The 26,677-nt window shown below is 46.2% G+C and overlaps 1 protein-coding gene across 39 annotated transcripts in view; it reads right to left on the reverse strand.

Moving 5' to 3' along the window:
* NAV2 (neuron navigator 2) overlaps positions 1 to 26,677 on the reverse strand; it is an 820,834-nt gene that overhangs the window by 86,415 nt on the left and 707,742 nt on the right. For 5 of the 39 annotated variants that reach the window (XR_014837192.1, XM_085011783.1, XM_085011775.1 and 2 more), the window contains exon 1: positions 10,242 to 10,562. The exons of 23 other annotated variants lie outside the window; for them this stretch is intronic. Coding sequence is in view for 8 of the 16 variants with exons in the window: in XM_085011783.1 (XP_084867909.1) it covers positions 10,242 to 10,267 (26 nt within the window). In the remaining 8 variants the exon portion in view is untranslated. Of the gene's footprint in view, positions 1 to 6,328; positions 6,440 to 8,670; positions 9,154 to 10,241; positions 10,563 to 26,677 lie in introns of those variants that run through there. 11 more of the 39 variants (XM_085011784.1, XM_085011780.1, XM_085011778.1 and 8 more) reach the window with 6 other exon arrangements.

Genomic DNA, 26,677 nt, shown 5'->3' on the forward strand with positions numbered 1-26,677 from the left:
TCAATGGCATCTGCTGTCTGGGGTTGGCACTTTAATGTATCTAAAAGTTCCTATCATCTGGCGAGAAAGAAAGGGGATAGGAGAGGCGTGTGGCTGGAGAGGAGGAAGGAGGGAAGTTAGGAACAGATGCCCGTGCATCCAAGCCCCAGACTCTTTGCTTTGAAACCGTCCGTACCTGCTCTTCCTCTGTGGCCTTTCGAGGTTGAGATAATTGTTCCAGAGGAGCATGTGGCACATATCACACACAAGGTGCCTAGAGCATCGCAGGGCCATCCTGAGTTTACAGGAAGTCCTCATAACCGAGTCGGCCCAGGAGGGGAGATCTGATGATCCACCCCACAGAGGAGTAGGAGTGGGAAGCTCAGGAGGAGGATGAAGGGGCAGGGACACGAAGGAAGTCCAGAGCTGTCTGTGCGCCAAAAGCCACACCTGTCCCCGCACTTGGAAAACTGGCCACGTCTCCCTCACGTCTGGATCTTTTGGGACCTTGGTGAGTCTATCTAGATAGAAAATCACTTAGCTCCAACTTGTCCTTTCCCTGAAATTCGGGGTGTTATAATTGGTCATAAGCCACTTAAATCATGGTCAGCGAGTTCCAAGATGTATACTAAGGAAGGTTCCATACGATGCTCTGGGATAATGATGCAGTCTCAACAAGAGAATGTGGGCTATACCGGCTCCTCTGTCCCCCTCTTAGAGACTCACGGGGTCCATAAACTTCTTAACAGTTATGACGTACTGGCATGATCCCTTTAACTCTGCCTGGGAGTTCCCGTTGTGGCTCAGCAGGTTAAGAACCCAGGATAGTATCCGTGAGGATGCAGGTTTGATCCCTGGCCTCGCTCAGTGCCACAAGCGGTGGCGCAGGTTGCAGATGCGGTTCAGATCCGGCATTGCTGTCACTATGGCGTAGGCTGGCAGTTCCAACTTGACTCCTAGCCCAGGAACTTCCATATGCCACAGAGGGGCTGTAAAAAAAAAAAAAAAGAAAGAAAGAAAGAAAGAAACTGACTCTGTCTAAAGTAGCACTCCCCACACAGGAGATGCTGAGAATGACACTCAACTTCAGAAGAAATGCAAAGGATGCCTAGAGCTACCACTGGCCACTTCCTCACCAGCCTGAGAAGGGAGCTAGCCTGGAGGGAAGCAGAGGCAAGAGGACAGACATCTCAGCAAGCCTGCATCCAGCCAGACCAAAAACCAAATGCCACTTCTGGGAGACCAAACAGTGAGAACTAATAAATTCTGTTCTTTTGCTCAAAACTCAGTTTCTGTCACTTGTATACTCATGCTAACTAGTGGGGCACTGCAATTTGTTTGTAAAACAACTTCAGACATGTGGCTGCGAGTCAGACGGGAAAAATGTGGAAAGCATGCAGAATTCATTCAGGCAGTAAGAACATTAGTGGAATCCAATCAAGTGGCAAAGGCAATGAGGTACAACCTGGGATGGGGTGCAAAAGTCCATTGACCCAAGTCAGGCAATAAGTGTTGAAAGAGCTTACAAAACCTGATTGTGACGGAAACTTGAAAGAAACACAGAGGATTTGTGTTTGCAGTGCAGTGAAAGAAAATTCCCGCTGAGAGGCTGGAGGGACCCTGATGACATGGCAGAAAGAACGACGGTGTATTCAACCGTGGCTCCAGAACAGTCATTCTGGAATATGATTTGACCTTTCCTGCATCCTGCTTCTGAATCTGATTGAGAAAAAATGTATGGTGGATTTAAGCCACCTAAGAGGATAAATGTTCTCCCCTTAGTTCGTGTAAGTGACTTTAAATCATGGGAAAGGTTTAAAAAGATGAAGGGAGATAATAAACTATATCTTTTTCTTTCTTTCTTTTTAGGGCCACTCCTGTGGCATATGGACGTTCCCAGGCTAGGGATCGAATGGGAGCTACAGCTGCCAGCCTATACCACAGCCACTGCAATGCCAGGTATGAGCTGTGTCTGTGACCGACACCACAGCTCACAGCAATGCCGGGTCCTTAACCCACTGAGCAAGGCCAGGGATCGAACCTGCATCCTCTGGATACTAGTCAGGTTTGTAACCTGATGAGGCACAATGGAAACTCCTGAAATAAATCTTCATACTGACGTTGAGGACGAAAGCTTTGTGATCACTGGGATAATCTACACGCTGATAATGTTTTTAAAAATTCATCGCATATTAGGGAATCTAAAAAGAAAATGGTCTTAGGATTTGAATCTACATGAGCACTGATAGCTGATTTGAGATTTTTAAGATGAAGGATTAAAGAACTGGATTCAGACTATAGAAAGAATTGGAATGCTTTAAACAAACTGAAGTTGCAAATGTCATAATTTGATTTGCAAGAGTTATTGAAATGCTTAGAAAGATTTTGCTGTTAGGTTCCTGAGGTCTATCCCACCAAACCTTTTAAGAGCTCGAGGAAACCAGGTATGGTAAGTTGGCGAATGCAATCTAAAATACTTACGGAAACTTAATTATCCAAGTTGGCAAACAGTGCTAATTTAGTTACATTCAATTTGTTAAGTCTGAATTAATAAAGTACAAATCAAATAATAAGTGGAAACGTTCTTAACTTATACAAAAATACCTGACTTATAGATAAGATTTGTAAGAAAACACAGGTTTAAAATTCAAGCTTCAATAAACTAAACAGTAAAACCTAATTAATTCTAAGACATTCTTTGGGGGCACAAAGCATTCCTCAGACATTTAGGACAATATTAGATTTCATTTTCTGAGTGAATGAGTGATTTTTACATGAATGACCAGAAGAATAAATGAACATTAAGTCAGCATCTCTTCTTTTCACGATTTTCCCCACTCCACTTCACCTTCACACTGCCTTGTAAGACTGCCAACACTACTCCAGGACTGCCCCAAAAGTCTTAGTGGAAAGAGTATTGTGTTCAACAGTTTTGAGAAACAAGCAGAAAAACCCCGGGGCCTCGTCCTGCCCCAGGTTCTATAATAGGAAACTAAAAGGGATGTGGGGCCCAGACTTGGCTGGTTTTCTTCTCCTTAAAAAAAAAAAAAAAAAAAAAAAAATCTGAAACAGCATATGATGCTTATGCCCTATAAATTCTTTGGCTGGGAGTTCCCGTCGTGGCTCAGAGGTTAACGAATCTGACTAGGAACCATGAGGTTGCCGGTTCGATCCCTGGCCTCGCTCAGTGGGTTAAGGATCCGGGGTTGCCATGAGCTGTGGTATAGGTCACAGATGCAGCTCAGATCCTGAGTTGCTGTGCCTGTGGCGTAGGCCAGCGGCTGCAGCTCCACTTAGACCCCTAGCCGGGGAACCTCCATATGCCACGGGAGTGGCCCTAGAAAAGGCAAAAAGACAAAAATAAAATAAAAAAATAAAGTAAATTATTTGGCTGGGACATCTAGAGAAATAGCAAGAAGATGCTTCTGTTGCCTCCTCAGAACCATCAACACAAAGGCATCATTTCTTCTTCTTCTTCTTGTCTGTTTGTTTTTTAGGGCCACATCTGTGGCGTGTGGAAGCTCTCAGGCTAGGGGGCGAATCAGAGCTGCAGCGGCCAGCCTACACCACAGCCACAGCAATGCCAGATCCTTGATCCACTGAGCGAGGCCAGGGATCAAACCCACATCTTCATGGATACTAGTTGGGTTCGTTACTGCTGAGCCACAAAGGGAACTCCAAAAGCATCCTTTCCTACCCAGATTGCAGCCATGTCCCTTTTCTCTCCTCAATAATACGTCCTCTACTGGTGGTCATACCACGGCCAACTGGAGTTATAAGTGATCAGACTTGAAAATGACCTTCCCGGAGTTCCCACTGTGGCACATTGGTTAACGAATCTAATTAGGAACCATGAGGTTGCTGGTTCGGTCCCTGGCCTTGCTCAGTGGGTTAAGGCTCCGGCGTTGCCATGAGCTGTGGTGTTGGTTGCAGATTCGGCTCGGATCCTGCGTTGCTGTGGCTCTGGCGTAGGCCAGCGGCTGCAGCTCCGACCCCTAGCCTGGGAAACTCCATATGCCACAGGAACAGCTCAAGAAAAGGCAAAAAGACAAAAAAAAAGAAAATGACCTTCCCCTATTTTTGCCAATGGGTGGGTAGAAAGAATTCTATGGAACATATGCTATTTTCTTCAAGACCCCCAAACTTGACTTTTTGAGTCCCAAGCTGAGGGTTTGAATCCATTTTGTTTCTCTCACCCTATCAGCCAGAGCCCTCCGTGTGCCAGGAACCACGCAAGGTACCAGGGGTATGGTGATCCTTCATTCCTACCCTTGATCCCAAAGCAGGCAGAAGTGACAGACAAGAACCCAGAGCTCAGATACGAAGGAAAATGTAAAATGGGTAGATGAGCAAAGCACACCAAGTAGAAACCACGCTGGTTCCAGACATTTCGACAGCCTTCAATATCCCCTCAAACCACAAGCCAAGTGCCAACACAAGGCAATGTTGGCAGCATCCACAGCCCAGGGCCACAAGTGTTCTTTGCTGGGCTGCCTCTCCTTCAAGGTGTGGAATTGGTAAAGGCAAGGAGCTAGGGCTGCCAGGCCCCAGCCCTCCCCAGACCTGCTTCCTGTTAGAGCTTGGATACGTCACCTCCACTCTAGCCCCAGTCTCCTATGGGAGGGAGCTGGATGCAGAGAGAAGCTGGTGGAGGCAAAGAGACACACTGAAGGTCCCCACTGGTCAGAGCATCTCCTCCCATTCACCAAAAGCTGCCAAAGAGGGAACCCCACTTCCTAGTCTCTGGGCTTCTCTGTTGCTGATTTCACCCCTTGAAGAATTACTTTTAAAGCCCCTCCCGGCCCCTGGCCCAGAGTCCTTGACGTATTTGGAATAGGTGCCAATACGTTATACCTAAGAGATGATTAGCTAGTCCTGAGTACTAATGGTCCTCTCTAGGCAGAGATGGGCTTTCGCATTTCACACCACTCCCATCCGAGCCTTTGCACACTCATACACACTACCTGCTTGGCCCTGCAATTTGAGTTTGCAAGCCCTCCTAGAGAAGCAGCACAACCCAATTCACCACAGTGTCTTCCTTAGACCACACTATTTATCCACGAAGGAATGAGATGCAATCTGATCGAATATTTAAAGCCAGCCTTGATGGTATTTATCAAACGCCAGGCACTGTACTAGGCATGGTACCTATGATTCCACCTCCCATTTTCCAGGGGATGAAATGGAGGCTGAGGGCCCAGAGCTCATCAGGATAGGATTCAACTGCGTCTCCTGACTCTCTTCAGAAAGGATGTGCATGTAGATGAGCTTCGAAATCTCTGTCTGCTAACCAGTCTAATCTCAAAAGAACCCCCATCAGCTGACAGCAACCAAGTATATGATCACTGAGATCTCAGCGTGGCCACAACACTGCATGTTAACCAGTCAAGGTTTCCCAGTGACCAGAAAATCCATTCAAAATGGAAAGGCCCATAAAACAAGGAGATCCAGTTTCAGAGTCTTTCAAGAGATGCTGACATCACTGTGTCAGGAATTCAAATGCCACTCAGAGGGCTTAAAGCACAGTCTTAACAGTCCAAACACAAGCTAGCTGCTATGAAAAACGCAGGTGAGAGAATCATAAATTCTTCCAGCTTCTCACACTCCCTGTTTTTCTCACTGCTGTGGGGAGTTCACATTCCACAGAACCAAGGAGGGAAATCTGCTTTCACCAGGGCCCCCTGAGACATCACCTCTAACTTGGAGAAAATTTTAATATCGAGTTCTTCTGGGGAGTATTCTAGATACATCAGGAAACAAGGGAATCGTTCCGAACTGATGTGGTATTAAACCTACAACTTCACCTTAACAGCAGGAAGCGGTAATGGTTCTGAATCAATGTTATATTATATGTACAACTTCATCTCCTATGGAGCAAAAAGGCAAAACCAAATCCCAAGGTTAGAGGGGTGATTAAACAAATTTCTTCCACTAGGATTTACACGCCCAGGCACAAAAAAGCCTGGCTTTCAGCAAAAGACTGACTCGGAGAAGAGGAGTTACTGAAGGATCTGGAGGGTCATTACATTTTCCAAACGGACTCCCTGTGAGATAGTGTTGTTTATGCAAGGAAGCGAGACATGCCTAAATGATGTTGTAAAAAATCAGATTGCAGATAAATATTCATTCTCTGCCCCTAATAAACACCAGCAGGTTAGCAGAGATGAAGTGCTGTAACTAGAGTTCTCAGAAGCAGCCTTCACAAAGCAATGGATCCGGATCCCCCCCAACCCCAGAAGGCCCTAACCATTCTCAGAAACAGCCTGGGCTGGCAACCCGCCTCACTCTCTGCCTCTCTCCTGGTGACTAAACTGCTGCAGAGCCAGCAAGGACTGTGTTGGGGCCTTACCTGCTTGCATTTCTAGTTCAGCTCCAGAATCACAGCAGAGCCCATTTCTAGGGCCCGGTGGCCCCGTGAGACAGCTGCATTCACTTGCTAAAGCCCAGACTGGTGGAACTTGTTTTCTGGCTATTGTTCAAGGCAATTGTTCCTGTGAAACCCCAGGGCCGGCGGAATGAGATCCTTTGGTGTGGATGAGTGAGCAAGCCCAACCGGGGCTTAGCGGTAACCCCTGGGGGAAGCGAAAGGGTTTGGCCACCTCCATTTCCCACCAGACAGGTATGTTAACTATTTCCTCCCCAGGAGATCTCCTTGGGAGCATCACCTCCTCTAACCACTGCTGGGCCTATTAAGAAAAATCCACTTTCAAAGGATGCAACAGGACTCTTGCGGAATCCTGCCTTTCACTGCTTATCTGAGAATGATAAGAGGCCAACTTTAATTGAAGTTTAAAGCTGTGCCAGACCCCATGCTAATTACCTGACTTGCATTCTTTTTTTAAATCCCCCCAACTCTATGATAAAAATAATGATTGAGGGCTCACTTACATTTTCCCCTGGGTACCATGAGATGGAGACTACATCTATGCCCATTCTACAGATGAGACAACTGAGGCTTGGGAAGGCAGGCCCAAAGGTCATATAAAGGTCATGCAACTAGGAAATGTTTGAGGCTGGGATCCAAACACAGATCCAAGAGTGTTCAACCACTGGACACATTTTCATGAATATCTATCACGTGTTTTAGGACTTTAAAGTTTCTACACTAAAAAAAAAAAAAAAAGATGATTACTTGAAAAAAGCAAGCAAGACATCCCTCTAGGATTCACCCCTGGAATCAGTCTACATGGTTTGCTGTTCTGGTGCAAAATGACTCAGACCCTGAGCTCGAATTCAAGCAAGGGCAGAATTAGATACTGATCCCGGTCCATTTAGTCTCATTGAGCAGTGGGCCAGGGTACTATAAACCCCAGAGCTCTGGATGGAGGCAGTACAAGCTCTGGAGAAAAAAGCAAAATAGATGGACATTTGAACCCTGGCTCTGCCGCTTACTCTGTCAGAGCGCCTCTGCCTTCAGGAGACCTAGGCTTCCTCCTGTGCAATCTGGTGCTAATTAACACCCAGCCCTCATTAGCCTTTTTGTAGGGACCAGATCAGATCTCCAGGCACAGAGGAGATAACCAGGCCCTGTTAGCTGTCGTCGGGGACCCTGGGACTTTGCGAGGGCCACGGGAAGGAGATGCAGGCCCATAATATGAAATAGATGCTCAAGTTCTAGTGCAAGAACTTGCTGCTTCAACTGCCATAAATGGGCAGCGTCCCAGGAGAGAAGCAGCTTGTACAGACGGTGCCAGGTGCAAGGCCAAGCATTTGAGGTGGAGAGAGGGAAACAGGAACCCCATAAAGAAGGCTCCAAGGGGATTTAGTAGCACTCAGAATGCCCAGGGTTGAGTTTCACCCCACGGCACCTTTGTCCCATTTTGGTAACTCATTCCTTCAACAAGTAGGTGGTCCCCTGAGTAAGCGTGAAATTCCTCCTTTGGCTCCAGGAGCTGGTTGGGCTAGAAACCCCAGAACTCTGGTCCAGATGCCTCATACCCTCATTGTTACAATAGGCACCGGCGTGTCTGCTGGCCTCGGCTACACAAAGGCCTCTCTCCTCCAAGGCTCCGCCATCGGAGGCTGCTGACACTTGGTTCACTGCTGGCTGGCTTTTGCCAAAAATCTCAACCAACTCCTTCCTCCTGCTGTTCTGTTTACCAGAAGATATATGTGTACCCTAAACATCAACAGAATTCAGCATATGCAACATCATTAATGAAAATAATAGCAAACACCCACAGAAGCTGGGAAGTTTTAATAGCGGGCTCCAGACACTTTGCTAAACCCTTGACATACATTATCTCCCACACGCCTATTACCCTTTAAGGCACAAACTTAATATTCCCTTTTTATTGAAGTGGAAACTGAGGCTTACAGGTGCTATGGTGACCTGTCTACAGTGCCAGAGCTAATAAGTGGAGCTGGCTCTGAACCTAGATCTGCCTGGTTCTGAAACCCAAACTCTTCCTAGCCACATTCATTCAACCTAAGAGCAGAGGCGAAGATGCTTTTCAGAAGATCACAGTCATGTAAGACCTCCGAACTCCCACTTGTTATCCCCAAAGCCCAGGATTCTGTTCAATGTAATCCAATTATTTTTCAAACATCCCCAAGTAGTTAAGGGGGGAGGGTGCCCAAATTCCAGACAGGGCATTGACTGGCTGCCCTAGGTCTACAGCAGGTGGAGGGGGGCTCTGGGGGGGGTCCCAAGACTTCTGCTGTTAACACCACCCACCCACATATACTCACAGTCTAGGATCCTGAATGCACAGACAGAACTGCAGTTGCCTCAGGGAAGCTAAGACGGTGGGTTTTCCACACTCCTTTAAGGGGTTGTCCTTAAGGTACCCCTTCTGGGGCAAAGAGATGGGAATGAAACTTAAGAAACAGACACTCAAAATCAGCTCTGCGACCCAGCAGCAGCTCATCTCCAGCTAATTAGCCACCCTTGGCACACACGTGAGCAGCTAGTGCCAAGCCTGGGTCAGCATTAACATGCTGGGTGTACAACACTCCCCCACCCGCCGCAGGACTCAATAAATCCAGCTTCTCAGGAGGAGCCGAGAGTTCCAGGGCGCAGATCCAGCAGCCCAAGGCCAACCCCAAGGCCACTGTCCTTCCCAGATTGGACTTTCACTTGGGCTTCCACCCCTGAACCAGATATAAGCACAAATGCATTTACAGATCCATCCAGGAGTCCAAAGGAGATGAGCGAACTCTCAGGTAGGTCCCGCTGCCAAAGCAGAGTTGCTTCTTAATATCCCAGTCCCTCCCTCCCGAAACAAGCAGAATTTGAGAGGCCCAGGCAGGCCATGCATACCAGTATCATGTGCACCTTGGTGAGCCCTCTGCACCAAAAGTGTCTGCCATCCAGCTGAACCCACAGGTAAGCTGACAGATAAAACCATCCCGAGCCGTCTGCCAAACCCAACAAGGAAGGCAGAGTCGCAAAATGGACCTGGGTTCCAATCCCAGCTTTGCCTAGGATCTGTGTGACCTTGGGCATGTTCCTTAACCTCTCTTGTTTCCCAATGCTTCACCTCAAAGTGAAAACATAATATTGTTGGCTTTGCAAGAAAAATTAAGTGAGAAAAATGTCTCTTAGATGCTTGACAAGTCATACGTGGTAATGAACATTGTTTTTCTCTTTCCCTTGTCTGGCTTAAAAATAGAAACGCTCCTCTTTGGGCAGCTTTATAGCAGCCTTAACAAACAAGAAAAGTACTCCTACTTAAAGCTATGCCATCTCCCCGGAGCCTAGTTTCCAGAAAAAAACAAAAACCACCTGGAAATTTGCGATATTAGTAAACACAACCACAAGTTCAACCAGCTTCTTAAGTTCCAAACAAACCTCCAACTGCAAGTCTTTTTAACCAGGGTATCTGAACCACCAGCAGCCCTTGCTCGGGGCCCATATTGCCTTCAGTTCTCCCTTCCCCTCAGACTCAAAGGTCTCCCTAAAAAAGAATGGAATAAGGACCTAAGACATCTGGTGACCAACAGCCAGTTTTTTGGTCTCAGCAGCCTAATTTGATAAGATGGTCTGGAAAATCGTGACATTACCCAAGTGTCCAGGTGGACCAAGGACATTTGGGTAATGCTCTGGCTGCCTCTAAGACTATCAGGGTTAAAATGAAAGGGGATGGGGCTGGGAAGGAAAAGGATGCTGAATTTCCCGACCAGTGGCTTCCCCACTACTTAGCCCACGGGGATTTTTGGCAGCTACACCACCGGCTGCTCTGCCCGGCATCCAAGGAAACAAGGCAATACAAGCACCACACCCCGCCCCGGGCCCTAGAAATTTTAGGATATCGTCCTACCTTGTAAGGTTCCTAGGCCAGAGCATTTCACTACATTGTGGTCCTTAGAGAAAGCAGACAAAGAAGCTGAATGAACTCACGATGGCAACTCTGTCGGCCAGCCAGCCAGCCAGCCAGTGGAGCCAGCCCACACCGCCAGCCAGCCGTCAGGGGAATCCCAGGCACCCAGCAACTCCGCTACTAAAGTACCAGCTAGAAGGGGATCACCCTTCCCCTGCCCAGGAAAGAAACCGGATCCACCAACAAAATTAACCCCTAAAGTGCTGAAGGAGCGAGAGGTCAGGCCAGAGCACTAGTATCAAGTCAGCTGTGAAAAGTTTCAGCGAAGCAAAAGCTAACACCAAACTCGGAAACCGTTACCGTAAAGCACCTAGTGGAAGGGCCCTCAATATGGTCCCAAGGGAGTCTGTAACAGCTGGTCAAGCTGAATAAAATCTAGACGCGAAAAAATATTCTAAACCCCTGTGGACTGTGCTAAAATGTTGGAAAAAGTCTTTTCGGCCCAAACTGCTACTGTTAGTAATGACACAGACACCACTGACAGTAACATTTCTTAGCTCATTCCACCAAGAACTGAATGCAAAGCATTTGATTGAAATGATTAGTCTACAGAGATAACTTCTGAACCCAAGAGGGAAAAGATACCTATGTGTGTAGTTAACGATGACATACATTATTTCCGGTGATGTCAATTTTGATGCAGTGCCAACAATAATATGCATTACTTTCTCATCTTTTTTTTTTTTTTTTTTTTTTTTAATAGAAGCTTGGTCTATGCATGGCTACTTTAAACACTGTGGTACAGAGGCTGGGAGGGGAGGTGGGATGGGAGAGACTCCGGATTCTGGGATGGGAAGGGGTTGCACCAACTAATCCCTATTAAAACCTGTAATCAAGGAATTCAGAAGGAACTATGTAAACAGATGCTCTGAACAATGAACAACTGTTTTACTATCGAGAATTCAAAAGCAAAATAATGTTATAGCCACAAGCTTTTCTTTCAAAATGAAGGAGGATTAAGCTGCTCTCTAAAACCCCTACTCCCTCTCCAAAAATCCTACCAGTTGGCTCGGGGCAGCTTTCAAAGACTCTCCCCCTCCCGAGAAAGGCTCTCCCCGTGACCTGCGCTGCCTCTCCAATATGACAAGGGAGTAGGGGTTGTGTGTGTGTGCTGGGGGTGGGTGGCTGGGGGAGGAAGCACTAACTGACCCCAAGCGAGGTCTCTATGTGGCGGTTTGCTCAGCAAACAGAGGCCTTTCAAAGGTGGAATGAAGAGCCCTTCCTCCCCCACCCAAAAGGGGGGGATATAAAAGGTCAGCTCAGAGGAAGCGAGGAGGGTCTCATGGGCTTCCCAGGTGAATGAAAACGCTAACGTGTCCAGGAGCAGAGATTCTAATCTTGAAGGAGTCCCAACCAAAGTTAATCTTTCACATCGCAATGCCGCAAGGCCCTGCCCCAGGTGAAAAACTGGGGCCAGCATCTTCAGCGGAGAATGGAAGGGAGGGGCCCGGTGGGGGAGGGGTGAGCTCCAGGGAGGCCTGAGTCGTCCAGATTTATTGAGACAAAGCCAGGATGGACCCAAGCTCTGGCGGACAAAGACACTTTAAACCATGCCTCTTGCCTTCTACACGCTCTCTGGAACTAAATTTGTTTTTAAAGCACGATTTGTTTGAGAATCCGGCTGACCTCTGTGTTACTTTGGGTGGACTGACTCTGTATATGGGAACATACATACATAAACACATATATGCATATGCACATATACACATACACACACAAATAAAAAAAAATTCTACTGGTTGCTGCAGCTGTTCTCTGTTTTAAGCAAATATGTCAAAATCCAGGTTAACTGCCCCAAATCTCTAAGGGTTGTCCGTTCATTCATTTATTCATTCCATTTGTTCATTCAACTAACCAATATTTACTGAGCACCTGCCATACACCAGTCACCAAAATAGACAAAAAATGTCTTCCTCTAACAGAAGTGACTGTTTAGTCGTACATTTATAAAATGAATGAGACAAATTGTAAAGTATACAGTATGTTATAGGGATAAAAGCTAAGTGGAAAAAGAAAGGTAGGGAAGAGGGTGTGGTTTGTCGAGGAGGGGTGTCTGACAAACCCCGGGTGGTTAGGGAAGGCCTGTTGAAGGGATGGCTATTATGGATCTGAAAGAAGTGTGGGAGCTGGTTAGGCGAGTATCTGGAGGTAAGAGCCTTCCAAGAGAAAAGGTCAGTGCAAAGGTCCTGAGACAGGATACAACTTGCACATTCATTCTGCGAACCCGAAGCCTAATGTGGCAAGAGGAAAGTAACCACCGAAGCAAAGGGAGCCTAGGAGGTCAGGTCAGCTCAGAGGCGGGAAGGGAGGGAGGAGGGTGTCTGAGGAGGGCCTGGCAAGTTGCTGTAAGCTTCCTGGCTTTCACTCTGAGAAAGGATGTGAATAATGCAGTTTCTCCTTGAATAAAAGTTTGTGTAAGAGTTCCCTTGGGACTCAGTGGGGCAAGAATGCAGCATTATCTTTGCTGTGGCTCAGGTTCGATCCCTGGCCCTGGAACTTCCACATGCCTCTGGATGTGGCCAAAAAAATAAATAAAAGTTTGTGTCAATCTCCTTCAACACTAAATACGTAATTCCAATCACGTACAATATTTTCAAGGGTGATTTTATTGTATAAGACAATGTAGTTTAAAAAGGTCTTAGTCTTCTTTCTGGGGTTAAAAGTAAGAATCACATCTTTTTTTTTTTATACTTTTGCTGCAGCTGCAGCATGCAGGAGGCCAGGACCCGAGCCACAGCAGTGACCTGAGCCACAGCAGTGACAACACTGGATCCTTTGACTGCTAGGCCACCAGGGAACTCTGAGATCACATCTTTAGTAAGAAACACTCTGAATTCTTCACAGCTAAAGGTTCAGATTCAGGGAGTTCCTGTTATGGCTCAGCAGTAATGAACCCAACTAGGATCCAGAAGGACTCAGGTTCGATCCCTGACCTCGCTTAGTGGGTTATGGATCCGGCACAGCCCTGAGCTGTGGTGTAGGTCACAGACGTGGCTCGGATCCTGCATTGCTGTGGCTGTGGTGTTGGCTGGCAGTTGCAGCTCAGATTTGACCCCTAGCCTGGGAACTTCCATATGCTGCGGCTGTGGTCCTAAAAAGACCTAATTTTTTTTTTTAATTAAAAATAAATAAATAAAGGTTCAGATTTAGCTAGGGCCTTTCCATGCTCTAAAGGGCAATAATCCATGTGGTTAAGAGACCCAGCAACATGAGGGGATAGAAAAGGAAGGTAGGTCAACTAACTCTCTGAGAGATGCCCTTTGGCTCTTTTCAAAACTCCAATCTTCCCTTGTCATTCCTGACCCTGGTTTCCCAACAGGCCAAATTCCGAAGGCCTTCTAGAACTCACTGCATTTTTCTCCATAAAAACAATGTTATCAGTGATTTCAAGGTTCTTAGGTTAACTCATAGAGCCATTTCTCTAAACCAAAAAGTAGCTGATCAACTGTACCCAGGTATCAAAGAGTAGAATACAACTTTATTCTTAGACTACAGCATATAATTAGAGAAAACAGAAAACCACTGAAATGAGGCCAGGGATTGAACCCTCATCCTCACGGATCCTAGTTGGGTTTGCTACTGCTGAGCCACAATGGAAACTCCGGAAGTTTGTGTGTTTTAACAGAAATCATAAGACACTAGGTAGCTTTGAGGTAGAAAATGAACAACATTTAACAAATAGTCACTTAGTACCTAACCTGCAGCAGACTCCAGCCTGGACACCAGGGATATAAGGGTGAGGCAAAGAAGATGCCCTAGCCCTGATGGAGCTATTTACTCAGAGAAGACAGACAAGGAAAGTCATTCCAGTGCTACGGGAAAAGTGACAAAGGAAATAAACAGAGCACAGGGAGAGAAAGTCACAGGCGGCACTTCCTTGAAATAGAGTGGTCCAGAAAGGCAACACTGGAAGTGATATTTAAGCTAAGATGCAAAAGATGAGAGGGAGCCAGCCATCAAAAAGAGGAAAGCCAGGTGGTTCCAGGCAGGAAGGTATCACCTGTGCCAAGGCCAGACGGAAGGAAAAGCTATGTGGCTGAGGAGCTAAAGGGAGGCTACCATGCTTGCCCAGGCAGAGGAGGGTGTCAATGGAAAAGAAAGTCCACCCTCTGTAAGACAGGCTGGTACCTGGGACCCTTCGCTACAGTGCTGCACCTGGACAAATGCCTCCCAACAAAGAAATTTTAAGGAACTCAAAATGCGCATGCACAGTTGAGGCACATTATGAACAAAAATATACAAATAGACCAAAAACCCAACCGCCACTTCTGAGGTGCTGGGATCAAAAGCAGGGTGCTGTGCATGCACCTTGCACACAGCATCACCAAAAGGGTGGGCGGACCACCCAAATAACCCCTCTGCCAGACCCACCTCTACACTCACCCCATTTAAGTTATCAGCTTGCTGCTCCCCACCTCAGAAAGGGAGCAAAGGAACCTGTTACTTGTTTTTATTCCTCCTGCTGCTGCACGAGGTCCAATAAAACCTTGCCTCAATTCCTTGTCTGGCCTCTTATCAATTTCTAGTGATGAGGGAGTCCAAGAACCCTGGTCGGTAACATCTGGAATCTCCAACCCATTAGTAACAGATGATCCTGGTGTGGTTTTGATAAAAGAGCTCTAGAGGAGTTCCCATAGTGGCGCAGAGGAAACGGATCCGACTAGGAACCATGAGGTTGCGGGTTCAATCCCTGGCCTCACTCAGTGGGTTAAGGATCTGGCGTTGCTGTGAGCTGTGATGTAGGTTGCAAACGCAGCTGGGATCCTGAGTTGCTGTGGCTGGGGTGTAGGCCGGCAGCTGTGGCTCTGATTGGACCCCTAGACTGGGAACCTCCATATGCCGCAGGTGAGGCCCTAAGAAGCCAAAAAAAAAAAAGCTTTGGCGATGTCAGTGCACCTCTACACCTCCATCTCCCCAGCCCTTTTCTAGGGCTCACTTAGGACCAATCGTATAAGTAAAAATCCCCCTTTCCTGTTGTGGTGCTCTGCTTCTCCCTGGTCCATGCTCAGCTTGCTCTTGGCATTTACAGATTGTGGGTCCATCCACCTCTTTTGCCTCCAGTCTTATTACAAAGACAGAGTGCACTGCATGTCGTGTTTTATCTTGTGGGGTTGCACTTTCTGTCACCTTCAATTGGTTAATTCTTGGGATTGTGTGGAGCCCACACTTGTGGGTACTTGCTAGGAAAAGTACACACACACTCCTCCATCTCCAAACAAAAGGCTTTATTCATCAGGAAGAGTATCCAATCTGTTATCTGTGTTTATTCTTCTCCCATCCCGAATCTGAAACCAAAGGCGTGTTAACAAACGCTTAGAGGAAGCTAGAGAACAAGACCCCAGGAGCCAGCATCTGCCCCCTAAAATCACAAACTCAGATTTTCAGTCCGCAATCCAACCTCAGAGATGCCTATTCTAACAGGGTGCTAATTGACTACAAATCAACTCCAAAATGGCAGCACTTGCCACAAGGACAGGTGGGGCCAAAGTTATTTCCCATGATAACAATAACTCAGATTTATAGATTTCACTGCCTCCCATCTCATTTAATTCTCACAACTGTGCCAATATATATTAATATCCTTAGGCTGCAGAAAAACAAACGGGAACTCAGAGAATCCAGAAGTCTTGCTCAGATTCATTCAACTGCTAAGGGTCAGGTTGAAGCCCATGCTTTCAGATCCCAAGTCCTATTTAGTCTCCATGACTCCACATGCTTAGAGCAGTGAACATTTCCAGGTCACTATGACAAGAGACGCCACTAAGACATTTAGTGGGCGAGGGCCAGAAACAAGTCATCCCAAAGTCCCTTGGCTGCTTCTAATACTCTTGGACTTGGTCTAATTTAGATCCGCCCTGTTACCAAATTCTATGATCTCATGGCTTCTAGTACATTCCTAGTAACCGTTCTTGTTAAAATACCAGATGGGTGCCGACTTTATTTATTTATTTTTGCCTTTTTAGGGCCGCATCCCGAGGCATCTGGAAGTTCCCAGGCTAGAGATCCAATCGGAGCTGTAGCTGCCGGCTTACACCAGAGCCACAGCAACACGGGATCCGAGCTGCATCTGCAACCTATACCACAGCTCACGGCAATGCCAGATCCTTAACCCACTGAGTGAGGCCAGGGATTGAACCCGCAATCTCATGGATCCTAGTCGGGTTCATTACCGCTGAGCCACAACGGGAGAATTAAATGAGATGAGAGGTAGTAAAATCTATAAATCTTGAGTTGTTATCATGGAAAATAACTTTGACCCCATGTGTCCTTTTTGGCAAGTGCTGCCATTTTGGAGTTGATTTGGAGTCCACTGTTAGAATAGGCATCTCTGAGGTTGGATTGAGGACCAAAAGTTTGGGTTTGTGATTTTAGGGGGCAGATGTCTGTGTCAGACACTGTGCTGGGGAAAATGGTTGTATGCAAAAAGAAAAGGTCTCACTCTCTCCCCAAGGGAACTTATATTACGGTGTTTGTGGGATGTCAGGCAAGCAAATAAAAAACAAATACATTTAATTGCAAACCTGGAGTTCCTGTCGTGGTTCAGTGGTTAATGAATCCGACTAGGAACCATGAGGTTCCAGGTTCGATTCCTGGCCTCGCTCAGTAGGTTAAGGATCCGGCATTGCTGTGAGCTGTGGTGTAGGTTGCAGACACGGCTCGGATCTGGTGTGGCTGTGGCTGTGGTATAGGCCGGTGGCTACAGCTCTGATTAGACCCCTAGCCTGGGAACCTCCATATGCCGTGGGTACGGCCCTAGAAAAAAAGACGAACATAAATAAATAAATAAATAATAAATAAAATAATTGCAAACCTTTCTTTCATGACACATGCCATGAAAGAAAAGGAGAGGAAGCTGTGGGAACACATCAGAGGGGAGAAGAGGAGATTACCGCATATAAAGTCAGAAAAATCTGTGCCCAGGTTACCGGTGCAGGCATGCTATGCAATGCTAAAAGTTGATAATTGAGTGAAAATGTTTACATTTGTGCTTAGATATAGCTTTCCACATAATAAAAATCTAAATTATTCCATAAATCCCATCCTAAACACACTTGGCTAACGATAGCCACAGAGATTCCTGTCAATGCCTCCAGGAGCAGTAAGAAGTAACAACAGATTGGAAAGTTAGTTCATCTGGTGTTTAGGGAACAATTTAGGTTTATGCCTTCTTGCATATTTGGTCGTGGTAATAAAAATTAAAAAAAAGAAACCTGGTTATTTAGAAGAAAATATACATATATATTTAAAAAGAAGGAAATTCACATGGCAATTTGTTCTTCTAAGAAGCAAAAAAAAAAAAAAAAAAAGTAAATTTAAAATAATATCCCTGGCTATTAGAGGTTGTATTTGATAACGGTGTTATGGCTACACAGGGAGAATCCTAAAGGTTTGAATATTAATTTTTGCAGCTGGACTATTTATCTATCTCTAAGAAGATGGATGGATAATGAATAAAATATTTCAAAGCCACTCTTTGGCTTTTTCTCATGTGGCTCCAGCTGCAAGGACATCCTTGAGGATGAGCAGCACAGGATGAGATAATGAGAGAGGGGAAGAGACCAGAGAGGAAACACGTAGGTACTAATCACGGGCAGCCTTGGGCGGGCTGTGATCCCAGCCAGCAGGGGGGCGGCTCCAGTCTCACTTTACTCCAGGCACCTGGAAGCTCCCAGGTCACGCAGCTCTCACCTTGGGGGAGGCACACAGCAGAGCAGTGGAGAAAACAGTGATGGGGACCTGGGTTTGGACAATCAATCAGTAACTGACAGTGGCTCTTGGAATGTCAGCCTGTTCAATGGAGCTGACTGCCACCTCAGGGTTTCCCTAAAACCCTCCAAGCATGAACATCTTGCATGTCTACACCCCTAGATCTCCTGCTGAAATCCCTTTTCAAAAGGAAATCATGTGCCTTGTGGAACTGACTCAGGTTCCATCTGTGCCCTGCTGGGGACAGCCCCTGAATTTACAGCAGACTTTCTAGCTGTCAGGTGTGGTACCCAACGCTGTAAATAGCTCATCCCACGGAACCCTTCCTACCGCTCTAAGCCTCTTGTAAGGAAAGCTGTACCCTTAGCTTGGTATTTCACGGTTTCCCTTCTGAGTTTATAGGGACTATAAAATAGGTTCACCATCTCTCCACCACAATCTTGTCGAAGTCAAAAGGGAAAAGAAAAGTTAGTCTGGCAAACAGCCCAACTCATTTTAGGTATTTGCCTAGTGGAGAGGCTAGCTGAAAAGTTACAAACTGGTTAAGAATTAAACTCCTTCCATTTGCCCATCAATTTCTAAGAGAAAAACTGTTTTGAATGAAGGAAGAGAAATTAAGGAAGAGAAATTAAAACAGAGTGACTGGCTCGTAGTAATTTTGCTGCAGGTACTGAAAACCAACAGTGTACCGGGGATGTACGTGGTTGCTATCAAAACTCAAACCACTCTAGTAAGACAGATAATATCATCCTGACTCACAGATGATCTGTACCTTGGAAGGGTAAGTTGCTGAAGGTCATGTAGCTTATAAGTGCTAAAGAACAGGTTTGTCTGATTCATAAGTCAGTATCTTCCTGGGATTTCTAAGCTCTCACTTTTATTGAGTTCTTTTCTGTTTTGTTTTCAGGGCCATAGGTGCAGCATATGGAGGTTCCCAGTGCAGGGGTGGAATTGGAGCTATAGCTGCCAGCCTACACCAGAGCCACAGCAACACGGGATCCGAGACATGTCTGCGACCTACACCACAGCTCATGCCAACACTGGATCCTTAACCCACTGAGTGAGGCCAGGGATAGAACCTGCATCCTCATGGATGCTAGTCAGATTCGTTTCCACTGAGCCATGACAGGAACTCTTTGAGTTTTTATCGTGGTGGTTATTGTGCTAAATTCTCTAGTTTTATTTTATCTTTCTGATATTCCCTACATAGTAGGTTATTATCCCCTATGCACTATTTATTATTATCCCTAATACACATGAGGATATTAAGAAGTGGTGGGTTAAGGGCTCCTTGGTCTAGGGGTATGATTCTTGCTTAGGGATGTTAAGAAGCAGTGGATGAAGTAACTAGCCCAAGGCCACACTGCTGGTAAGACCCTATTAAGCAGAACCTGTGTTGAAACACCCTCATCACCTCTGAGTTTTGGCCTTGAGGCTGGTACTTGGTACACTGGGTACAATTTTCTTTACCTCACTGACAGCCACTTAACTGGTCCAATATTAAGAGTAAATACACTGCCAACAACATATAACCAGTGGGCCCTCTATTTTCTTCCCTTCCTCTCTGCCTCTCTACTGCAGTAGTTAACTCCTAGGGTAGGTCACATCATGGTAGATCCTAGTTCTGCATCACATTTGAGTTCAGAGAGAAAGATAAACACTCTCATTCAATTCAGAGCACAGTGCAAACTAACACGAAATTGGTAGGTTCAGCTGCGGGCAGCTAGCTGAACCTAGACAGAAACTCCATTCTTCAGCCAATCTTCTCCCAAACATGGTACCAGGAACAATGGAGCATGGAGACAAAAAGTGTGTGAATGGTTCAGGGCAGCCCCATCACCAGCAAGGAACATACTCAAGCCTATGTTCTCCTAACAGTGACCCAAGGGTGTCATCTGCACATGCAAATGTCAGAATTATGAGGAAACTATAAAATACAGGCTTTATCTGCAGCTCACACGAGTGTGCATACATTAAGCTCCAAGAACGGTCTCTGCATTGTTGTGTGTAATAACAATGGAACATCCTGGGCAACCCTCAGTAGGAAAAGACCTAATTCAGCTGTGGCTCCTCGAAAGAAAGGAAAACTGTGTGGCCATCAAAAATGACACCGATGGATCCTGATAGGAAAAGATGTTCACGCAGTAGTGTCACACTCCAAAAGCAGGGGATAAAACGCTTTTCGTTTTTTAGAGGTTACAGTGTAGCAGTTAAAACGAAGGACCACTGTTGTGTCAGTCCAGCCCCCTGCAGACCTGCACACCTACTTTGGGATCACACCACAAATGCCTGCAGATGTCAAGTCAGGTCAGCCTAATGAGTGAAGAAGGATGCTGTGGGGAATCAGTAGCAGGGGCTACAGAGAACTGGACAGTTTCTTGTCCATGGCCACAGAGCCAACTGATGCTAAGGATACTACTGAAATAGGATATCACAAGATGGTCCCAGGTCCCAGGTTCCAGGAGTGTGGGAAAACCCATTTTCATCTGAAATTTTATCATGTTTTACATATTGGACATCCAGTTAATTTTTGTTACAGTTTATATTGGCCAAAATAAAACAAGAGCTTGGACTAGAAAATAAATAAATAAATAAAATGAAGGGCCACAGAGGCACAATCCCGGGCTTCCAGCTGCCTGACCTTGGACATGCCTAAACAGGTTCATCATCTGTCCAACGGGTTCTTACTCCAAGAGTTCCTGAGTTCCTGTAAAAACTGCATGACTCAATATACCTAAGGAGCATAGAATGGTGCCTGGTTTGAAGCACAAGCTGAAGACATTTTTGATTTTTTTCAGGAGTTCCCTGATGACCCAGTGGTGAAGAACTTGGCATCGTCACTGCTGTGGCTCAGGTTACTGTTATGCTGTAGGTTTGATCTCTGGCCTAAGAACTTCTGTATGCCATGTGTGCGGCCAAAAATTTTCTTTGGATTTTTTAAAAGAAAATGAAATGTACAAGCATTTACATGTGTAGAGAAAAGTCTGGAAGCCACCAAGGTGCTGAGAGTGAATCTCACTGGGTCATTTGACAGGAAGACATTTTGCTTTTTTCCCCTACTGTTTGCTTATCTGTACTTCCTATTTTTCCATAATAAAATGTGTTTTTTTTCCCTATAATGAGGACAAAAATCACTCTGGTTAAAAAAAAAAGAAAAAAAGAAAAAAAGAAAAAAAAACCTAAGCTTTGATGGGAAGTAGAAACCTCACTCAAACTTTTTTTTTTGGCTGCCCCACAGCATATGGAGTTCCCAGGCCAGGAGTCACAGTTGCGACTTATGCTGCTTTTACAGCAATGCCAGATCCTTAACTCACTATGCTGGGCTGGGGATCGAACCTGTGTGCCGGCACTCCATCAATGCCGCCGATCCTGTTGCACCACAGTGGAAACTCCCAAACTTGTTTTTTAAAATGGTGTGGGTCAGGTCAGGTCATTGCAAAACTTGGAGTCTGGGGAAAAGGCATGTTGTTTCCTGGTCTTTTCTAGTTCAGTGCCTCAATAACAAAAGAGAATTTGTACTCCAGCACCTCGGTCTTGAAGATGCACAGGCAGGGCTGGGGAGAGGAAGAGAGCAGAGACACAGGAAAGCCTGATTTCATTCTCAGCCATCCACTTAGTTTAAAACGTCAGGAAGTTTAGCAGATTAAAGGTATTACAGTCACTATTCATAAAGCTGTTTTGTTCAAACTCCCAAATAGCAACCTGGTGAAATAAGCCTTGCACAGCCTTAAATGAAAGCCTGTTACAGTACTTAAAATTTCCTAAAGAAGGAAAACGACCCCCAGGTATTAATTTACCTAAAGAGCAGCTGCCTGGAAGATACTGTAATGTATCCTATGCAGCGGATACTATGAACTGGGTTAACCAATCACAGAACTAGGAAGCCGGAGCCCAGATCACCCAGTGGTAGAACTGCAATTAGCAGTAATGACAGGCATGTCTGTGTTCTCCTAAGAGCCACAGCTATACGCATATTACAGATTTGAGCCCCTTTCTGCAAAGTCCAAGGATACTTAAAGCTGCTGGAATCCAACCGGCAGAAGGCGAGTCTGAATTTCAAAATTCACACACACGCCCCCATCCCAAACCAACCAACCAACCCAATCCAACCAACCAACCCAATCCAACCAACCAAAAAAGTGCCTGATGCACTTATCTCACAACATATCCAGGATGGGAAGGTGGAGGCAAACTTGAGGGGTGGGGGGTGGGGAGAAGCAGCCTCCCTGTTACTGAGCCCCCATTAGCCTGGCAGGCCCTGTGCTGTTTCAGTTAACAGACATAGGTTTTCTCATGTCTAGTCCTATACTTGGGGCAGAAGGTCCTGTCAAGCTCTAAGCCAAATGTCTGAAATGTAAATTCTACCCCCCCATTTGGATGGAATTATAACTTACTACTATTTATATCAATGTCTGAGATATAAATTCCATTCTGTTTCTTATGAGATCAGAGAAGATGTCATGTCACTCCTTCATGATTAGGGGAAGATGGGGTGAAGGTGAGAAGTCTAAGAGGGGACAAGAGCTGGGGTTTGGAGATGGGCAGCCTTGGAGGGAATTCTGGCTCCACGGACAAGCTGAGCTGTATGAGCTGGAACACATCTACCTGTCTGGGCAGTTTCTCATTTGGCCTGGGTCATGAGGATACGATGGCGATAAGACAGGCCCTTGTCCCCAAGATACACAGAGTATAGATTAGGTGACAGGAGAGTAGCAGACATTTATGAGTTTGGCGCTATGACAAGGAAAAGTTCTAGCATATCATGGAAGCACACAGGAGGGCCAGAGAATCTGGTCTTGCAGGTGGGGTGGTTAGGGAAGGCTTCATGGAGGAGGTGACACTTAACTGTGAGCCCTGAAGGCTGAGAACAAGCAGTGGGTGAGATGGGGTGGAGATGGAGGGGCACATTGTAGGTTGAGGGAACAGCCTCTACAAAGGCTATAAAACAAGAGAGAGGAGAGTTTGGGGGGAACAGTTAGGAGATCAGTGTGGATGAGGAGAGGGGAAGAAGAGGCAGGACATAAGGAGGGCCAAGGCCCCCAGTGAGCCTAGTAACAGAGTTTGAACTTTATCCTGAGGGGGACTGTGAAGCTCAGACACATTCAATGCTTCTTATAAAAGCTATGGAAAGGAGTTCCCGTCGTGGCGCAGTGGTTAATGAATCCGACTAGGAACCATGAGGTTACGGGTTCGGTCCCTGCCCTTGCTCAGTGGGTTAAGGATCTGGCATTGCCGTGAGCTGTGGTGTAGGTTGCAGACATGGCTCGGATCCCCCGTTGCTGTGGCTCTGGCGTAGGCCTGTGGCTACAGCTCCGATTAGACCCCTAGCCTGGGAACTTCCATATGCTGCGGGAGCGGCCCAAGAAATAGCAAAAAGACAAAAAAAAAAAAAAAAAGCTATGGAAAGCAGGGCTGCAGATACACTGAAGGAAAGTTACCCAGCTCCATTTCCCAGTATAGAAAGCTCCCTCAGGTGCTGGCATTTTATGTAATCTCTTTGAAAAACTCAGGATTTCAAAAAATTATTATATCTAGCCCATGGAAGCCCCAAGTCCCACCACAATCTCACAGCTCATCTGTTGCAGGTTCTAGAGACTCTGTGCAGATGTCAGAATTCAACAAGATCTTACCTCCATGTGATTCATTAGCAATAACCAAACCCCAAATCTCATACAGGGTTGGCTATTGGACTAACCCAGGTCATGCTAGAAGTTCAGCTCAGAAAAGAAACTTAGGTGCCATGCTGCTCAATTCCCTCGTTTGATGGGAGAGCTCAGGTGGAGAGGAAGTCAACTGCATGAGATCAGAGAGCTGAGTGACAGACCGAAGCTAAGACCTCAGATCTCCAGTCCTCCACCCACGTCCTCCCCACCACCCCCCATCTCTCTTCTTACAAAACAGGAATTCCAAATTCCCATCCTACAGTCAGGGAGGTCTGCCAGACACCTGTGCAGCCATGCGGGGCCATGAAATCTCATTTGCCAGCAAATGCTGCAGGAAGGAACAGAAAAGATGGTTGAACAGGATGGAAGTGATAAGAAAGGAAGCTCGCTACAGTGGTCTTATCCATTTGGAGGAAAAAAAAAAAAAAAAAGGAAAAAGCAGTAACATCACAGCAGTCGAGGAAAAGAATCGATTCTATTTATGTGAAGCACTTTAAGGTAATGAAAAGTGCTTCCAGCATTAGACTATTTCGAAACATTTATCAGATGCCAGGGAAATTAAGCATGTGCAGGCACACACACCATTCTGTGCAAATGGTTTATCTAGAAAATAACCAGGGGTAAAAAAGATCTGAGGAACTTCAATTTTCAACTGCCAAGTAGATCAAAGACACAAGCAGCAGAAAAAGAAATACACGAGTCTAAATTTAGTCATCTCCCACAATGGCAAATTTCTTTTCCAGAGTGTGCTGGCTGCCTCGTGGACACGGTGTGGTGTGAACAATTTTCATCTGAGCCGCTATCTTTGCCGGAGCACAGTCCTAAGGGTCACGCTGAAGGTGCTGATTTGCAAGCATGCTCTGCTTGTGTCTCTGAAATTTCTGTTAGCTACTGGGGGCAGGGAAAGCCCTGGAAGGTTTTGGACCTCAAGAAGTAGCCAAGGAAAGGGTGAGAGAAAAGACACATACAAATGAAGACAGACACACAGACACCTCCGTGAAAATGAAAAGTCACTATGAGAGGAAATGGAACATTTCAATACACATTTAAATTAGAAGGCCTACCTAGTAATGAGAAAGCAGACTAAGTGATTAAAGCTTAAAATACACAGACTGAGATTTCAGAAACAACTGGGTTCTGCTCCCATGTCCACAAAACAGGCTTCCTCCCGCACTGACGTATCTCATAAGATCAGCGTAAGAAGTAAAGCATCATGATGCTCGTCTCTCATTTTGTGGACATAAGGCATTTTTTTTTTTTTTTGTCTTTTGTCTTTTTAGGGCTGCATCCACAGCATATGGAGGTTTCCAGGCTAGGGGTCTCACTGGAGCTACAGCTGCCAGCCTATGCCACAGCCACAGCAACGCCAGATCCTTAATCCAGTGAGCGAGGCAGGGAATTGAACCCACAACCTCATGGTTCCTAGTCGGATTCGTTTCTGCTGCGCGATGATGGGAACTCTGACATAAGGCATTTTGACAAGTTCTTAAACAGCAACCATAAAGCAAAGGATCCAAGGTGCGGGGCTGGCTGCAGAAGGCAGCTGCTCTAATGCTGGCTAGTCTGGGAAGATGGTCGCTGCAGAAGCCCCGGCAAGGTGGTGGCTCTGCCTCCTGGGGCCCCCCACTCCACACTCCTGCTGCCACCGCTGATCCACAGGGTCGCACGCCAGGCTCAATGGAGATAAATACTGAATCCGACTTACCTTTCAAAGGAGAACTGATTTCTTCAAGGACTGGCTTTTGTCCTCCAGCCAACCTGTCAAACCTATCTTTTCCTGGTGACCATGAATACACTCTGCTGGCTAAATTTAGACTTTGAGAGCCTTTTCTAACCTGTCATTTCACTCTGGGGAAGAGCAGATCTGTTTCTTCAGTGGCAATAATCCTGCCAAGCCCGTCAGTGTATAGAGATGCCACCAGGTCCCGGAAGGTGGAGGGGTGGGGGTTCCCAGGGTTCCTCATGTTTGCCCTGCACCTCCAGGAAAATTCCTTTCACACATCCTGGGCACATGGACAGCCAGTCTCACTTTAAAGATCTCTAGGAAAGGAAGTGCCACTATTTTACTTAATAATCTCATTCTTCTGTGTCCTACATAGTCTTTCCTAATGCTTTCGGGGAGACAGGAAGCAAAAGGTCTGTGGAGACCAGGGTTCCAGTCTCAGCTCCCCTCCAAAGACATGCAGGTTATTTAACCATTTGGTCCTCATCTGTAAAATGAGCATAGCTTATTGGGTTCCCATAAGGAATAAGAGAGTAAATTTTGATAAAGTGCCCGGCTCATAGCAAGTCCCAACTACATAAATGTTAGCTGCTGCTGCTTCTACTATTATTGCTGTACTACTACTACTATTACCTCAACTAGTACTGCTACAGCTACTACTACTATTACTTCTGCTGTTATTTCTAATACCATTACTGCTGCCACTACTACTTCTGCTATTATTTTGACTGCTACAACTGCTGCTCTTGCTACCATGACTTTTGCTGTTACTTCTACGACTATTAATGCTGCTGCTGCTACTACGATTAACCCAGCTCCCCCAGCTGTTTGACCTCAGGTAACTTCATCTCTCTGAGCTTCACTTTCGTTTCCCAACGTGAAGAATAAAGGCCACATTGACGTTGCAGGAAGGAGTTTGGCAGGATGAAGTGAGGTGAGCTCACGAAGCCTTGAGCCCACGGCTGGGCCCGCGGGAAGTGCTCAGAAATGCCCTTGCTGTGTTCCTCTCTGTACTGAATGGTTCTCAATCCAGACGGGACTCATTTCCCCTTGTTGTGCTTTTCAAGAATGATTAAAAATAAGTAGAGCCACTTGGGCTTGAGATCATTGGCAGACATTTATGGGGCTTCTAGTACATGAACGTTAAGTTCCAGGCCCTGGCTGATAAAGTGTCTTCAGACAGAGAGGGTCTCTACTGGGGCAGGCTCACGGTCTAGCAAGGCTGCCTCAGGAGACACTTGCATTCCTGCCCGCCCCCCCCCCCCCCCCACTCCCCGCTCTGC

Source organism: Sus scrofa, chromosome 2 (genome assembly GCF_054392235.1).
Source record: "Sus scrofa isolate SSC_HxYL_T2T_F1_AM1 chromosome 2, Sscrofa_HxYL_maternal_Yorkshire_Landrace_v2.0, whole genome shotgun sequence".
NCBI lineage: Eukaryota > Metazoa > Chordata > Mammalia > Artiodactyla > Suidae > Sus > Sus scrofa.